Source organism: Epinephelus lanceolatus, chromosome 10 (genome assembly GCF_041903045.1).
Source record: "Epinephelus lanceolatus isolate andai-2023 chromosome 10, ASM4190304v1, whole genome shotgun sequence".
NCBI classification, from domain to species: Eukaryota; Metazoa; Chordata; class Actinopteri; order Perciformes; family Serranidae; genus Epinephelus; species Epinephelus lanceolatus.
The window spans coordinates 40,633,371-40,652,161 of NC_135743.1; the positions used below are offsets into that span (position 1 = coordinate 40,633,371).

The 18,791-nt window shown below is 41.8% G+C and overlaps 1 protein-coding gene across 2 annotated transcripts in view; it reads left to right on the forward strand.

The window, feature by feature from the left end:
- Positions 1 to 18,791, forward strand: part of grik2 (glutamate receptor, ionotropic, kainate 2) — a 444,385-nt gene that overhangs the window by 118,055 nt on the left and 307,539 nt on the right. For both annotated transcript variants that reach the window (XM_033640493.2, XM_033640492.2), the window contains exons 3-4: positions 10,248 to 10,415; positions 13,672 to 13,929. In XM_033640493.2, coding sequence (XP_033496384.1) covers positions 10,248 to 10,415; positions 13,672 to 13,929 — 426 coding nt within the window. The remainder of the gene's footprint in view (positions 1 to 10,247; positions 10,416 to 13,671; positions 13,930 to 18,791) is intronic.

Here is an 18,791-nt window from a genome sequence, read left to right on the forward strand (position 1 = left end):
TCAGTGTGACTTAATCTTTCCAGTATCACAGATGTCCAATCTGCTCAAAAAATCCTAAAAACATAGGCAGTAAAATCAACCCGTATTCATTCCCAGATCATCAGATCCCTACGCATTGTCACAATCTTGGCCTCTCTTAGCGACGCACAGGGCACCCTTTAGTGTCTCTATGTGACACACAGCTGAAACACACTGTAACAAATCATTAATTAATGCTGTGAAACCAACACATTCTCACTTTGACCTAATCACATATCGACATTTGGTCATGGGCTTTTCACATTCACGTGACGTGCAAGGTACTCTGGGTGCGTTGTTTGTTGACGTTCTGGGATGCCATGTCAAGTTCTGCCTGCGACATGCGTTGCTATTTTCAAAATATACTTCCGTTTACACAGGAAATGTACAGTTTGCATACAGTCTCTTTCAAAATAAATGCACTAGATCAGTAAAACTCTGCTAATTGACGTATTTTTTTTCTTTCAACAACAAACGCAGGTGGTTACATTTGGCCACCACACACACGTGGTTGGGTTTAGGACAAAAGAAAAGGGTTTAGGCTTTACAATCATATTCGGACCAAACACCGGCCTCCCAGATTAAAGTCGTTACTTGTTAATACTTTTAAAATGTAATCAGTGTTTTCTCAGAGGAAATGCTCAAAATGCCCCATCAACACAGTTACTGCACTGACACACCTCCAACCATTCATATTGTGTGTTGGGACATACCGGCAAATATCACAAGTTTGAATTTAAATAACAATAAAAACAATATGACATGCCTACATACAATATTTAGTCACAATGTCTGTAAATGAAAGGAATGAAAATCAAGAGTTAGTGTTCTACTAATGGAGAAATTATGCTATACACTGTAAGCCCCTGACTAATATCTTTTTTGGATCAACTTTTCAACTTTAATGTGGTGTTTGTTCCCAATTACAAACAACTGAATATTCTGAATTTACCACAGCTCCAGCTCTGCAATGGTGGCTAAGACAAATTGGTGTCTGAAAGCCATTTGTTACAGGGACAGTCATCATTGGCGCAAAATTTACTTCCATAACCTTGATCATACAATAGTTGCCATGTGTGGAGAAATTATTAATTTATTATTATTAATTATTATTATTAATTAAAATGCTGGCATTGTTTGTTAATGAGAGTTGTCACTGAGCATATAATTTCACAGTTTTGCAGTATTGTGCAACATCGATGTTCCAACTGGTGATAACTGGCCATATCAAACAAAAGAAAAACATAAATTCTGAAAATTGGTGGCTATAACATAAACGTATTCTTAAGTCATCCAGGAGACCCCTATGTTTCTTTGTCAATGAACATGAGGGTGGATTTACAGCGGTGAAATATATTTACAGAGGCAGCGACTCTACTGCCAATGAATTCTCGTGTATTTTCATTAATCCTAAATTACATGGCAAATTTCAGTCTCCTGTTATCACTCCTGATTTTCATAATGTGACCAATCCAGTGTCTGCAGCACCATGGGCAAGCTGGGCCTGCAGCAGTAGTTGCATCAGACTATTACGAGTATTACTGAACAGATGGAGAGTTTTCTGTGTATCTGCCCAAAACTTGTAAACATTATTTACTCCAGCATGGTTTCCTTTGAAAGATGCACCACTCAGAAAAGTGATAGAGAGTGCTCATGAATGACAATTAATGGGTTAACAAGAGAGTGGTGCATTTTCCCGGGGACACCTTTGAGTTGAGTGAAGAGGGAAAGTCTGTGCAGAAAGAGTGCAGAGAGCATATATTACAAACATATGATTACATATTATTATTATTATTGTTATTACAATTATTGATATAGTGTTCATTTGTTGTAGGGCAATAACTGTAGGATGCTATGCTTTGACTTTGTTTAGAAACATGTGAAAAAGGTTACAGGTTAGGGATTAGGAAATACACTGCAGTAATTATTCCAGTACTACTCAGTCTTTGAAATGTGTCTTACCAGAACTTGGACTGGGAAAATGGACGGTTGGTATAAATTTAATCTGATGTAGCTGCTAGCTTACAACAAAAGAAGGGAGGAATCAGGCCTCCAGGAGGTGTGCTGGGCTTTGAAGCCAATTTTTGTTATGGCTAAACAGTGGAATTACAATTTCCGGGTCCGTCATTTGATACCATTAGGCCAAAGAAGACTTTTTCCTGTAGGCTTACAATGCGAAAAGGATGTCTGTAAATCAGTGGATACTAATAATGCAGAAGATCTAAGTAATTTTAAACTTAGGAAGTCAAACTTTTTTCAGCTTTATACACCACTGAGCAGCGTTGATAGGAATGAAGAAGGAATATGTCCTCTGGTACCTCCAAAGTTCTATATACCTGTTGTGCCTTGTTGTGTTTGCTAACCTCTGGTCAACCTACATTCAGGAATCACCTGTGTTTTTTTTAATGTAGGAGAGTAAATTTAAGTAACTTAATTTAAGTAACTTAAGTAAGTTGTTTTATATGTTGTGTCTCCTTTGGTGGTTTGCTAACCTGGTTGCTGGAGAGGTGCCAGTTCACCTCCTGGGCACTGCCGAGGTGCCCTTGAGCAAGGCACCGAACCCCCCAATCACTCGGGGCCCCTGTCCATGGGCAGCCCCCTCACTCTGACATCTCTCCATTTAATGCATGTAGAAAGGTCCTGTTTGTGCATGTGTGTGTGTATTTCGGGCCATATGACAACAGAGTGAAAAGATTGAATTTAATAATAATAATAATATTGCATTTTATTTATCGGCACCTTTCAGGACACTCAAGGTCACCTTACAAGACACAGTAAAAAACAAAATGTATCCATAGATCATAAAATCAAAGATTCAGTAATATACAATCAATACAAGTAATTAATCAATGACTAGACAAAATCATAATTATAAACACTAGGTATACAATAAACATAATAAAAGCATCATCAATATGTGTGCCTCTATTAAATCAGACTGAATATGCCAGCCTGAAAAGGTGGGTTTTCAGGCGGGATTTGAACATGGAAAGGGAGTCAATATTGTGAATGTCGTCGGGGAGAGAGTTCCAGAGGCGAGAGGCAGAACGGCTGAAGGCTCTAGAACCCATGGTAGGTTTAAAATCTTGTAGTTTTGGTAAAAGTTTCTCTCTCTTACCTTCAGGACCAATAATTAAAACCTCTGTTTTGTCCTGGTTGAGCTGTAGGAAATTCGCTGCCATCCATGACTTGATATCTAAAATGCAGTTAAAAAGGGCATCAATTGGCTTTGTGTCATCAGGAGACACGGCGATGTACCGCTGTGTGTCATCTGCGTAACTGTGGAAGCTGATGCCGTGCCTCCTGATGACGTCCCCAAGGGGAAGCATGTAGAGATTAAAAAGAGTTGGACCTAAAATTGACCCTTGGGGCACCCCACACCTAATTTCATGCGTTCTGGAGGAACATGTATCCATACTTACAAAGAAACAACGATCTGTGAGATAAAAGCTGAACCAGTTAAAAACAGTACCAGAGAGGCCCATCAGGTTTCTGAGTCTGTTTAATAAAATGTGGTGATCTACTGTATCAAAGGCGGCGCTTAGATCCAGTAGTACCAAGACTGTGAGTTTTTGTGAATCAACATTCAACCTGATATCATTTAAAATCTTTAACAGGGCTGTCTCGGTACTGTGGTTCATCCTAAAACCAGATTGATATTTCTCTAAAATACTGTTTCTTTTTAAAAAATCATTTACTTGGTTAAAAACCAGTTTTTCTAAAATCTTACTTAAAAACAGTAAGTTGGATACAGGTTGGTAATTATTAAAAATGTTGGGATCTAAATTACTCTTCTTCAGAAGGGGCTTCACCACCGCCATTTTGAAGGCAGTGGGGAAGACACCCGTCTGAAGAGAGTAATTCACTATATTTAAAATCTGTTCCTCAAAGAATCCATAAAATGTCTTTAGAAGTGATGTGGGAATCGGATCTAAAAGGCAAGTTGTTGGGTTTACCTGGGAGAAAACTTGACCAAGTGTCCTTGCATCAACCAGGACAAAACTCTCCAGTGTTTCCTCAGGTAAAAGCTATGATCCAGGTGTGTTAAAAATTACATTCCGCTGGGATAAAAGACTGGACCTGATATCATCGATTTTACTTCTGAAGTGGTCTGCAAAGTCCTCGCAGAGGGCATCTGTTGATATGTTGGATGGTTTATTAAAATTGGTGCTGGTTAAAAGATCAAAGGTGGAGAAAAGAAATTTGGGGTTGTTTTTATGATCGGAAATGAGTTTTGAAAAGTGGGATATTCTTGCCTGTTTGACTGTTTTATTGTAGGTTTTGAGTTGTTTGCGTAATATTTCAAAATAAACTGTCAATTTGGTTTTTCTCCACCTCCTCTCTGCACTCCTGCATTTTCTTTTCAGTCTTTTGATGTTATGATTTCTCCATGGGGGTGTAGGTTTTGCTTTTATGATTTTGGTTAAAAGTGGAGCCACTGAGTCAAGTGTTGACTTTAATTTACTGTTAAAATTCTCCACAATAAAATCACAGGGTGCAGGTAAAATTTCAGCAGGAGTGCTCTGTAAAATCTTGATAAAATTTGCAGCCACTTCAGAAGTTAGGTAGCGTTTCCTCACAGTTCTCACTGGGGCCTCCTGATGGCTAAAACTGGTGATGTTAAAATACACACAGTAGTGGTCAGACACAGCCAGGTCAACAACAGAGGACACACCAGTGGACAGGCCATAGGTTATGACCAGGTCCAGGGTGTGTCCTCTGTTGTGAGTCGGCTGCGTGACGTGCTGTTTAAAATCCATGCAGGTTAAACGGTTTAAAAATTCTCTGGACAGTTATTAAAATTCTGTTATAGGTGGTGTGTATGATTGTTAATAGTTCTGAAAAATCAGTGATAAAAGAGGTGGAATGGTGGGGTGGTCTGTAAACTGTGATACAAAGAATAGGAGGACTGCCAAAAACAAAGGCATGATACTCAAATGATGAGTAGCTGTTAAAAGAAACTTCAGTAGAGTGCAGTGAATTTTTAGTGACTGAAGCAGTTCCGCCTCCTTTTTTACCCCCCCCTAGTAGAAAATAAAACATTAAAATTTGGTGGGCAGGCCTTGGTGAGAACAACAGGTGCGTCAGTGCCAAGCCATGTCTCTGTTAAAAGAATACTGTCCAACTTGTTATCTAAAATCAGGTCATTTATGATAAAAGAGAGCGCACGTTCAGCACGGTCAGGTTAATGTTCGTGCCGAACGTGCGCTCATCATCACAATGTGGTGAGTGTGGAGCAGGTGTGAGGGGAACTAAGGTTTTGGGGTTGCTATTGGTCCATGGTGAAGTTGTTCTGTTAAACCTGTTTGAAATTCTGACTGGGATGGATGTGGATGTGGGAGTGGGTTGGGGATGAACCAAAGAGGACAGCGGGGGGGGGGGAAGCCTGCTCGGGTGAAGCCCGTCAGCCCTGAAAAAAGAGGACCGGTTCCAAAATAAGTTAAAATTGTCATAAAAGTGAATCCATAGGTGCTACAGGCAGCCTGGACCCATGAATTGAGGGAGAGTAGCCGACTGAAGCGTTCTGCCCCGCGGGACAGTGTTGGCAGGGGGCCGCTGATAAAGACCGACTTACCACAGTTTTTTAAAAGGTTAAAAAGAGCAACAAAATCCATTTTTGTCTGCTCTGATTGCCGGCGGGCCGTGACATTTGAGCCCAAATGGAAAATCAGCCGATTTATGGAGGAAGGGAGTGAATGAAGCAGTTCTGGAAGTTTGTCAACGATGTCCGGAACTGTGACTCCAGGAAAGCAGTGAGTTGTGGCGTTGAAAAAACGAATATTCCTGATGATGCTGTCTCCAAACAACACGGTGGAAGGAAGGAAAAGAGGACGAAGAGGAACACGATGGGGACTGGGGGACTCACATGAGGCAGGTGGACGGTCCATGCTGCGTGACCGGGGGGGCAGGAGCAGCGGCGACTCGGCGGTCCCGGTCCCGTCCCGGCAGGAGCAGTGCCATCCCGGCTGTGGGAGAGGAGTCCCCCGGAGCGTCTCCGTACAGCCTCCTTTAGGAGCCTCCGACGCGCCGCGGAAGCCGATGTCCGGGATGGGAGTCGATGGTCGGGTCCTGCAGCCGCGGCACTCCGGTCCACAGGTGCCAGCGAGGAAGACGCGGATCCATCAGTGCAGGGCGCTGCAGGTGTACCACCGGCCGGCGGAGAGGGAGCCACAGCACCGTTAGACGCCGAGGCCGACTCCTCCAAGCGGGGAGCGGCTGGAACAGCACCGGTCGGCGGGGAAGGAGCCGCAGCGGCAGCGTCTGCAGTGCCAGCGTCTGGATCTCCGTCAGATGCCAGGGCGCTGTAGCGGTTTGACAGGCTGAGGCGCGGAGGTGAGGCAGCACAGCCAGGGCCTCTTTTACCCCTGCCGACCACCTCCACCCAAGACCACCGGCGACTCGGTGTTGAGCTGGAGGACGGTGGAGGCCAAGCGCTGAGATCCCAGTGCACCGTGTCCTGGAGGGCCGCCGTGAGTGAGGCGATCTGGAGCGACTGTTCATGAGCCACCACCTGGAGGTCGGTCAGCATGGAGGATTTGATGTTTAGCTCACCAGAGAGCCGGCGAATGTCCTCTTTCAGGTCAGAAATCTTTTTGTCTGCTTTTACAAACTGGGGGTCCACATCGGCGTGCATAGATGTAGCCATATATAGGCTATGCTGGCGGAAGTTTTCCCACCTGTCAAGCAGGCCGTATCTGGCTGTTAAAACCCCTAATGCTTGGACATCCAGTGATTAAAATAACGTCCGATTAAATGAGATAAATAAAAACAAAAATAAAAACAACTGATGTCCAAGCAGATAGCTTAAAAGTCACTCCAAAGCTAAAATAAATCAGTTTAAAATCGCGGGTTAGGGAGAGCACAGACAGGCAGCTACAGGACTGTAGCTGCCTGCATATATGCATATGACGGCCCACAGGCTTATTATTATGAGCCTGCTAGGCGTCCAAGAGACCAGGAACAGATCAGGGTTAGGAGAAATAACGGCCACAGGAGAGAAATAGAGCTGTGGTGTGAGGAGAACCAGTGGAGAACTGGGCAGGTGTCTTGGTGAGCGACCAGCGTTAGCTAACGACAGGTTAGGTTCGGTTATAACAAAGCTACCAATACTTCTGCCAGTATTAGATAACTAATGCTACTTACCCATAACAGAAACTAATGCGCAAATATCAGCTTGTATCAGACGTATCTTGCTATGCGCGTTATAACTCCGCATTATTGATGTCCGCAGGGGAGAGAAAGAGAGAGAGAGAGAGACAGAGAGAGATACGGAGATTTCCTGATAATTTTTTGTATGATAGGTTCTTGTGTGGGAACTGCCAGCCCATGATCTCAGCTATGGATGTGCTGCAGGAAGGTGGATGCCTTCTGGGCTCTGGTGGAGAATCTGACCCCCATACCAGACATAACATGCCTCACACTGCCCATCAACCCTCATGCCGCCCGCTCCCGTCTCAAACATGGAGGTCTCCCTCTCCGCAGAGCCCTCGCACATACCCCCGAGAGGGAGACCCGAGCGGCCCGCACATACCCCTGAGGTTCGGGTCTCCCGCTCCATGGAGAGCCTAGGGGGGGCGGGCTCCGCCAGGAACATAATCCTCCTGTCCAAAATGAGCGCTGCACACGACCGTGTTTTTGGTCACAGATGAAGCCATGAAATCGCGCCTCTTCACCTGCACAAAATGCACCCAGGCACGAAAACTTACCCCACTCCTTTTTCTGTCCAGGAAACGGTGGACTCGATGTCCTGACAGACTCGAGTTTGTGCAACCTGCACAAACACAATAATAATTCGGCATAATCACAAATGGTGAAATGCACTGTTAACAACCGAAAAAATACTAACTCACAAGTTTACTATCCCTCAGACTCACTATCACCTACTACTGCGCATTGGACAGAGGCAGGGTCAAGGACCCAGAGTCCCTCTCGTGAGGTAGTATCAGGCGATGTTGGAAAAAAAAAGCGTTTTTAGAAGAGGAGCTAAAAAGAGCCACTTATCCTCTGAATTTGTGCCCTTATGTCATGTAAACCATAATAAATTCTGAATTAACTTATCATATGGTAATTTTCAGACGAGGTTATGTATATATTTTTTTAAAAAATTTAACCTACGAGTTGCACTTTAAGTCACTGTGTTGTTGTAGTAATGTAAAAAAGCGCCACCAGATGGCAGGAGCGACATCTCCAGTACCATACGCAAATGTTTGTCTTAATTTGAAAGACAAACAGGAAGTGTTGAGTTTGAAATGACGGAGCGATGCTTTAACTTTATCAAGGCAAACAGGAGCGGATAAAATGTACATATATAAACACACAGAGGGATTAATAAATAACGGCCCATTTATGATGTAGTCTGATTCAAATGAAGCTGGTAGCCTCTGCAGTTTTGGTAAGTAAAAGCCCCGTCGCTATTTTTGAATTTTCTTACTTCAAGACCGGTAAGTTAACATTCTTTGCTAGCTTGATGCTAATGGCAGTACTCGGCAGGTTGATAAAGTGCCTCTCCTGTTTCTCGCCATCATTTTCCCCCTTTTGCTCTGTGTGGTAACATCCCTAGAGGAAATATTTAAAAAGGCTGGGGTGTTGTTGCCCTACAGTTGTCTATGGCAGCAGCTAACTCAAAGTGACGGCTGTGACGGGAGCCGTCGTGAACGGCACATGCGGCTTCGAAAGTCGTTAAATATGACGCACTAATTTACACGAGATTAAACGATGGATTGTTGCTTATGACACTCCTTGTCATTTACAACCCATGCCGACACCGTACGTCGCTGCGTCGGGCTAGATTCGAGCGATACCGTGTAGTGTGTACCAGGCATTAGAATGGCTAGAAGTTCACTCGAAGTTCAAATGGTTCCGAACAAGCGTCTCCAGGGGAAAGTCCACGTTTTATGACCCATCCACTACCCCAACATATTTCCTTACAGGAGCGCTTGAGACTGCTTCCCTAATCCTGTTGGGTTTGACCATTGGTCATGCAATTGCAGCCTTCTAAAAGACATGGGATGTGTACGAAATTTGGTGCATTACTTATCATGGGGAAATGTACAAACTGTTTATGTGATACGGGCATACATTGACTAGACCAAGAGGGCAAACACTGAGGACTGGTCAGACAGAGGGGGACAGGATTTGCAGTGAGTAAATTAGTGGCTTGACAAACAAACAAGTAAGGAAAAAAGGGATAAAAAAATAAGAACAGGCTGACAGGTTAGGGGGTTAGTAAGTCTTATATTACTTTTTCAATGTGTAATAATTAATGAGTAAGTGATAATAGGCTATATTTGCAGTAACTTGTACAACTCACTATTTTGTCTTTGCGTGACTGTTCAGCCATTCTCATTCCAAAGTCATCGAATACTGCCACTTTGTCAGTAATTTCGATGTCAGGCACCTGATGCCAAGAGCCAGCTTTTGTGGCGGTAGTTTGTAAAGTCAGTTTGGTCAGTTTGTAATGCAGCTGGATGGAACCTTGTGATACGTCGCCAGTTGTCCAGATGGCCAGACGGTTGCAGTATGACACACAGATGAGTGGTGTTAGTTCATAACTGAGCCAGACAGCACCTGTTGTAGCAGTATGATACGCTGCTGGATGGCGTCAGGTGACACACTACCAGTAAGGACCTAATAGAAGGATCTGGAAAGTCCCTATATGGTGGGTGGGAGTGGGGGTGCATGGGTCCAATAAACCCCAGACTTTTACACGAGAGCCTGGTGTTCACTTCCTGTATGAATTCAGAGCCAACCAATGAGGTTTTTTTTCCCAAACCTAATCTTGTGCTTTTGTTGATGTCCTAGTGTTGGTAGCAGCGTTTCTGTTTGATCATGAGGAAAACTACAGTGCAGTTAGTCATTTGCTCTTGTTTTCAATCATGCAGCAACTGCAATAAAAGCTTATAATGTTTTGTATTTAAATGACATAATGTGCCTTGATTTTTTTGTGGGAGAATCCATTCCTTTTTTCTGGACAGCAGTTAGGGAGTATGTTTATTTGGAAAAATCTCCTTTCCATTTTTGTCAAACTGATTATTAAAGGTTTGAATGCGTAAGCCAATTTTCTTCTGAATAAGCCTGGTTATTATAATTGAGATGCTCCTTCCAACTCTTATTAGGGTAATAGAAGACTCCGTGTAATCTTTACGACTGGCTTTTGTTAAAGCATCTTTCCAGTGAAAATAATTCAACCCTGAAAAATTACTAATCAGTTGTTTCTCGTTCTTTCACAGGGGGGATATTTGAGTCCATTGAAAGCGGCCCGTCAGGTGCTGAGGAACTAGCCTTTAAATTTGCTTTAAACACAATCAACAGGAACAGAACCCTACTGCCAAACACCACGCTCACCTACGACATCCAAAGGATAAACATCTATGACAGCTTTGAAGCCTCCAGGAAAGGTATTTCTGTGTTTGTGATTGGAAGATCTGCCTCCGGTGTTGGCGTGCTCTCAGCCGCTGTGTGTGTATGTGTGTGTGTGTGTGTGTGCATACACTCTATGTGTGAGTGAATGTGTGTGTGCACATGTGCTATGCCATAGCTGCTTTGCATTGTAAATGTATTCCCTGTTCGAAGCTCGCGAGCTGCAGTGGCTTAGATTGTGACAATTATAATCAGGCGAGGGAGAAATGGCTGAGCACTTCAAATGTAAACAGAGAGAATTGATTGGTTCCAGGTAATGACTCAGTGGCAGTAATTCAAAGACCTGTTTGGCCCCCAGAGACAGCCAATAAAGTGCTATAATCTATCAGTTTTGTGTGTGCATCAGGCTGACATTTCAAGTCTCTTATCAATTACAGGCCATTATATCCTGTCTCAGTGATTTAACCATCTCCCTTATATCAAATAAGGTGATTAGAGTGCAAAGTCGAGCTAATACAAAGATATGCAATTGTTTGTTTGTCCTCTGATTACAATTTTATTAAAGCAAGCTCAAATTGGTCACACCTTCAGCTTTAGCTTCATCTTTGTATTGTGGAATGTAATGTAGTAGAGGTTGTGTAATCAATATTAGTAGATATATCTACCGTATAAATACATTTATACATTTGTATCCACTACAGAGCATGAAATAATTAGACATCTCAATAAAACAATGGGAATGAATGTACCCATGCTCAGGCACTTTATTGAGCCACAGTTGGCCATTGTAATGTTGGCTGATTGTATTTGATGTTTATATGATATTCAATTACATCTTTTTGTTATCAGTTTTTAAATTTCTAGTCTGTTAAACTTATGTTTTTGGTCTTTATCTTAGCTAGTACACTATTCAGACAGCTTGCCTGTTTAAAGGCAGCCCAGTTGCCAGAATGTAAATGTACATAAATGTTGGCATTGTACATTTCTACAGACCACAGATACATTGAATGTGAACTTTTCATACATATTATTTTGTTTCTAATGTGACGTGCGGTACTAGCTGACGTTGTCATCTGGAGATAAAGAGCATGGTGGATGGTATGACACTTGAGATGCCTGCCAAGATGCAGACCACTGTTTGAAACCACCAAACAGCAAAATGATTTGTCTGTCAGGGAGTCACTACTGTATCCCTAGCCAGGATAGTGGTGGGAAAAGTGGGTGTTTTCTACCAAGACATTGCTGTTTCCTGCTAGGATAGTGTCACAAAAAGCTGTTTCTTATCCAGACATTGCTACATTTCTTGCCAGGACAGTGCCATGAAAAGCAGGTGTTTATTTAACCAAGACATTGCTGCATTTCCTGCCAGAATGGAACCACGAAAAGTGGGTGTTTTTTTATTGAGATGGTCTGTGTTTGCTGCTGGGAGAGTGCCACAAAAAGCTGTTATCTTTTACTGAGACATTGCTGCGTTTCCAGCAGGGATTGTGCCGCTAAACTAGGGATTTTAAGCCAAAACACTGGCTAATCTGTTCTTACCCAAAACAAAGTGTTTTTTGTGCTTAAACCTAACCACATGTTAACTACAGCGTTGCTGAAATGTAAAGAAATGTTAAGTTTCAACCACTGCATAAAAACATACAAATGTAACATAGCGTGGGTTGCAGAAACGTAGAATGCCAACATTTATTCTGGCAATCGGTCTTGCTAAAGGACAGGTGTTATTCTCTAGTTTCCTGATAGTCAACAAATCCCATGACAAAACTTAATCAAAAAATACTTTGTGACAGCCTTACCCAGCCTATGTTTGTCAGCCCCAAGGCCACTGCCTTATACTGAAGATGTACGTGTTTTTAGCGGCAGATTAATTCACATTTAGTACTTTAACAACACAGGTCCACAGGTAATACTAATGAGATGTATTGTTGTTGCTTTGCTCTGCACATGGGATTTTTCGATAATAAGAAAATGTTATATAATAATATATATAACAATATATAATATCACCACACTTATAATTAAAAATAAAAATGAAAAAGATAGTAATTAATGCTCGGGCTGCTGGTTATATAATTTCAGAATTGACATTGCACTCTGGGCATGTGCAATAGTTGCATCGCAGGATGTGCGAGTTTATGCAAATTAAAACATAAAACGCTACAACTGACACCGTTCTAATTTTCCATGACTAATGTTACCAGTCAAGCCTCTCCTCTCCCCTGTATTTTATAGTCTGGTGGCATTTGTTATGGGAAGTGACACTCTTGTGCGTGTGTGTGTACCGTTACCAACCACAACTGAACCGTCAAGTGTGGCAGGCAGACACAGTGAACTGGATGCTTTTCCGAAGCTACAGTAATCAGCAGAAAGTCTTTTGATAAGCTCAGGTTCAAGTAACGACTGAAAAAAAGCTGTGTTTTGTGTTTGCTGCACAAAAGAAATAAAACCTCTTTTGTGCAACGTTACCATGACATCTCCTGACCATTCTCCTATGCAGAGTTGCTGGACTGTAAGTGCTAATTACTAGCTACAAGCCAGGCTTAAGAAACCAGAGATCTCCCAACAATTTGGAGCCCAAGGCTGAAAGGGTAACAATAACACTAACGTTAATCCACAAGAGAAGTCTGTCTGATAAACAACCAAAGCACGCCCGCTAGTGGTCCACCACAACCAAAAAATGAGTGAGGAACAGGAAGGGAGCAACGTAAGTGAGCCTCCTTATTTTAGGGTAAGGAACATGTATTAGCCTATTAATATGATATGTTAGGTCATTGACTTTAGCCTAGATTGATAGAGAGTATGATATTAATACAGTGGTGTCATAATAAATCATTCAGAGTGTTAAACTCCCTCCCTCATTTCCCCTTCCTCTCCCTCAGAAAAGTCTAAAGTGTAAAACTTCATTTTTTGGCTTTCTTATTCTTAGTCTTATCATTATTATTATTATTATTATTATTACTTTTATTTCCTATGCAGATGCACTCCCCAAACAAATCACGCCCATAATTATAGAATTATTTATTACTTACAAAAAGAGCTATTAAAGACGTCAGGTGAAAATTCCTGTATTTTTTCATATTACAATATATTACAGTGTCAGTTTTTCCCATATTGTGCAGCACTTGATGTTGAAGACTATCAACATACATTATAAACTTAATGCTGAATTGTTGTACAGACATAATTCACAGAAGCCTTCTTCACATCTGTTGGTCAGCATGGCACTGGTCATCATGAACATATGCTGCATCACAGTAGGATGGAGCTAACTCATCAAATACTTCCTCTTTCTAGCCTGTGACCAGCTTTCTCTGGGGGTGGCGGCCATCTTCGGCCCCTCTCACAGTTCCTCAGCGAATGCAGTCCAGTCGATTTGCAATGCCCTGGGGGTGCCACACATCCAGACCAAGTGGAAGCACCAAGTATCGGACAACAGAGACGTCTTCTATGTCAGCCTCTATCCAGACTTCTCTTCCCTCAGCCGGGCCATCTTGGATCTGGTCCATTTCTTCAAGTGGAAGACGGTCACTGTGGTTTATGACGACAGCACTGGTAAGACCACAAAAACTTCCTCTGCTTTTGCTCCTGTTGTTTCAGTCCATCTGTCTGCTCTTGACTGGTCCAGCAGTTACCAGGAGGTCGTGTAAGGATATTTTCCCTAATTTTCTTTTTACAGAATGTTTTTAGGGTTCTGCTGACTTCAGTTTACACACTCTGACTTGTATCCTACATTTTCATTCTCATGTATTTACTGTTCGATCCTGTTTCTTAATACTATTCCTATATGCTATTTAGCAACCTCATTGAGGCAAATGTATTACATCCTGCGAAGGAAAAAATATTTTTACAGTTCTGAATCATTGTATATGCGCTGCATGTAGAAGCAAGCAGAAAAAGATAAAGAAATACAGCAGTATACATGACAACAACAAAAAAATCTATTTTTGATTTTATTTTTACCACATGGAACAAGTAGAGCAGTTAAGAAATATTAGCCCTGAGGAAGGTCAATGACCTTTGTTTGTGTGCGGCCTGCAGAAATGTAAGGTGAAATCTCAGCAGTAGGGCTCTTACGCACTAAGCTGACCATCAGCCATTGGTCAATGTCAGACATGAGTGTCTGCCTCTCTGGTTTTGGTGGTGTGACCCATGTCTGCCTTTTTTGGTTGAATCGGCGTCAGAGAGGGTGGAGCCTGTTGCTGGAAAGTAAACAAACTGCCAAAGCCAAGAGGGCATGGACAAATAACAAACATGTCATATATGGTAAGACTATGTTTTTAGCCATTGAGCTCTTTAGCAGATATATTCTTTGTTCTTTCAACACTGGGTTGTGTTGTTAATGTGTACTGACTTGCATCTTGAAGCCCGTTTATTTTCTGATGACTAGGTCTTTGATGTCAATTTGGTGTGTCTGGACCTTAAGAGAACCTCATTTGAAATCACACTGACATTTGTTATAATGCTACTACTATTAGGCCTACTAAAAATTCAGCAATGGACTGTGGTTGTTGTTGGTGATGTTGTTAACTGCATTTATCTAGATAGGTACACTTTAAAAAATATAATGTAATATCATTGATAATTTAAAATTTCTGACTGTCACTGCCTTTAATGAACTGGTGCAAGTCACATGCCACACAGCAGTGCTTTGAGCTAATTTGAAATTTGAAATGTGAAATTATGACTACTTTTTATGACTACTACATTTTTTACAGTCTTTATAAGTACAATATTTATTCACTACACAACTGTAGCACAACTGCATACACAACTGTAGCCTAATTTCCTCCTGTCTCCTGTGAGACGTGAAATTTGACATGTGAAATTATGACAAATTATGACTTAAAACTGAATGTTTTTATTAATACACTATTTGTTCACTACACAACTATAGCACAACTATATACACAACTATAGTCTAATCTAATGGCACAGTTTGCAGCCTGGCTGAAAGCACTTCATTTTTCTTGATTTTTTGAAAAAGAGCTCTAAGGCTCTGTTACGCAGCCCCCCCCTTCATGGCGTCACTGGCCGTGCACATGTGAGTTGGTGACGGTGACAGCGTGTGTGTCGGCTTCATCGAGTGTACCAAGTGCAGCACGATGCTGGTATATGACAGCAAAAAGACAGGGACCTCGACACTTAAGAGGCACATGACGAAGGCTTGCCATGGAAAGAAAGAGTCAGCCTTCAATGTCCACGTTTGTGTCCTCAAAAAGATGTCGGGTTTAAACTTGCAACTTGCCGGCAAAACGGCCCAACATTTGCGGAAAATCTGGCAGTGTAAAAGGGGCTATTGAAAAGTCAAACACAACATGAAAAGAAGCAGCTGGGGTGGAGGCGGGTTGCAAAGTGGCTTGCACTCCTGTATAGGGCTCGCTGAATGAGATCTGCCTGTTGGTTGCATGGAAGGAATTATGTGATCTATCTGCTGACACCCTTCCATCAATCAGCTGATCCATCAGTTGATTGGGCTGCTTCAGATCAGCTGATGTAGCTGGGATGTGAGCTGAGCTTAACATCATGTCCTGCCTGAACTAATGCTATGCTCAGTTTTTGCAGATATGTGGCTACAAACTGAGGTATTACATTGACTGGATGACGGGGCTAGATGAAAGGTCAGGTGGTACAAATGCTATTACAATTCATCCTTACAATTCATCCTTCATGGAAATCCCCTCAGCAGAAGACATTTGACTTAACACCTTAAATGTCAACCTTATGGCGTTGCCTGAGGCAAAGTCAAAGGACCACCAAAGTCAGGACTTCTCCTCTGGGAGCCATGAATGTTTGTACAAAATGTTTTGCCGATCCATTCAGTAGTTGTTGAAATATTTAGTCTGGACTGAGGTGTTGGACCAACCATCAGACTGACAGACTGACATTTTTCATACCTTGAACCATGCTGCTAGCATGGCAAAAAATAGCCTTATTTAAAGGCTTCATGTCTGTCTCCACACATTTCTGCCCCCTTTTTTTCATTCCATACAGCAAAAAACATGTAACACAAGATTAATGATTTGCAGCACCACTTTGCTGTTTCCTACATTGACATGCCCATCCGTTGTTGTATAATTGGTGAAAAATAGATTAAATTAAAGTTAAAAGTTTATATACAGCCAAAACTAATGTGAAATAGCAGACTGAGGATTTTGTTCAGGTATAGCTGAGTATTGTTACCATTTGTAGATGTTCCATAATTCATGGAAGTCAGAGAGCTTGCGAGGCTTTGGAAGACATGTTCTCCTCATTACTCAGGAAAGCAGACCTTGTTCAAACCTTGCTATTATTGCAGTCCAGGTCACCAGGCGACAAATAAGCCAGCAGGCTGGGTACATGTACCATATGCCAGGGGTCAGGGTGTGTGCCAGCCTGAAGACAGGCTGCCAGGCCTCCCAGAGCTCGCACACACACACTGGGACCAGTGTGGCCTGGATCACAGCACTGCAGTGTGTGTTCACTGTGTTTAGTATTCAGGCCAGCCAAACTCTGCTTTTTGGAGTCATATGCTAATTGCATGTACCAGATTACAAATGATCAAGGAAATCTGCAAATAGCAACGCGGAATATTGCAGTTCATGAACCCATTCATTTTCTTTTTGTAGTCATTTGTGGTGGCTGCCATCAGGGGCTGGGGCCTACCTCAGCATGAACTGAGTGAAAGAAAGGTCTCAAGTCCATCACAGGGCTAATACACATACACACACGAACAGTGGTAGCAACTAAGTACATTTACTCAAGTGCTGTACAGTGTATTTGCTCCCTACATAGGCACTCTCTTATTCTTGCTTTTAGCCATGGGGAATTCAAATTGTGTGCTTCCCTACCCCGCATCCAGGTTTCACAGGAACCTGCTCATGTAAGTACTGGACATGTAGAACAGTCGCGTATAATTGCAATCACTTTAGTTGTTCTTTTATCTCAGACATGTATTAGGATGTTACATACCTTTAAGAATAAGTATTATTGTGTTGCATGACATAACATTTTGATATAACACAGAAGGCAAAAAGCAGAGGTATAAATAATAAAATGAATGATGACTGAATTCTGTTTTCATGCTAGCTCCCTGCTACACTCACCACTATGGCTTACTGGGACACTTGAATAGAATGAAGCCATCATTTATATTATTAGTAACACCTACAATTTTTCTATGAGAACTTGACCTCAGTTACCTCAATGGTGGCTACAGCCCTGAAAACAAATGAGGATCTTTTAACATATGATGCACTGGACCTCATGCAGGAAGCAGTATATAAAGAAGCTATCTCTTATTTTTGTTTGTATCCATGATTTGTTCTTATTTTGTTAGTACTGATTGATGGCTGGGATTCATCAATGTTTTATTTTTGCTCCTTTATTAGTTAAGAGACAGTGCAATAGGTGCCCTAAGTTTTTGTTGAACACAAGGGAACATGTTTTAAATTTGAGGACATAAAAAAAAGCATGAATATCATATAATCAAATTTATATTATTGTGTTTTAGGCTTATTATAATGATTGGATTATTACATTTCTGACCTAAAGAAATGCTACTTAGGTCCATTGATCCCAATTACTATAATTTCAGTTATGCCAGGTTCAGACTACATGACATTTTCATTCGTTCTCACTATATCAGATTGGGTGATTGTGGAGCCATAAAATCTTGTCGTACCTTGGCCAACAGACATGACAAACTACGCGTTGGTCCACGACCAATCATCCCTGGTCGTCTTTCATGACGACATCATCTGATTATTCTTGACCTATTTTTATCATTAATACTATTATTTCAGTCACTATACACTGTAGCTGTTTGTGTGTGTAGCTGAAATGTTATTGTAGTAATGTAAAAAGCACCACCAGATGGCAGGAGCTACAATTGAAGTACCGCATGCAAACTATGCAGGTCACGGAATCCTCTTTATATACCTTTTTTGAAAATAAAGTGATTATCTCAACCGAAATAAGGGGCTTTTAGTTTTGGACACAGGTTAAATGGACAAACCTACCTACGGGTATGAATAAAGTAACCTAACCTAACCTAACCTAACCTAACAGGAAGTGTTGACAGGGTGAATGGGAGCTGATTAATCCTTTGGGCCCTACGACTTTTTTGGGGTATTTTTTTCTTTTTTCCGTTTTTACTCTGTTGTGATAACATCCCTAGTGGAAACATCAAAAAGGCTGGGGTGTTGTAGCCATATAGTTGTCCAAGGCAGCAGATTGCTCTGTGTTTCTATTGGTCAAAGTGACGGCTGTGATGGGTGAAGATGTGGAAGGTAAAAAGTTATCAATATGTTAGACTTAAACTGCACAAGATAGTTGCGAACGTCACTCATTGTCTTTCACGATTTGAGCCAACACCTATGATCAGACTGATACTGTGTAGTGTGATCCCGGCATTACTTTGCGTTACTCTGGTGACA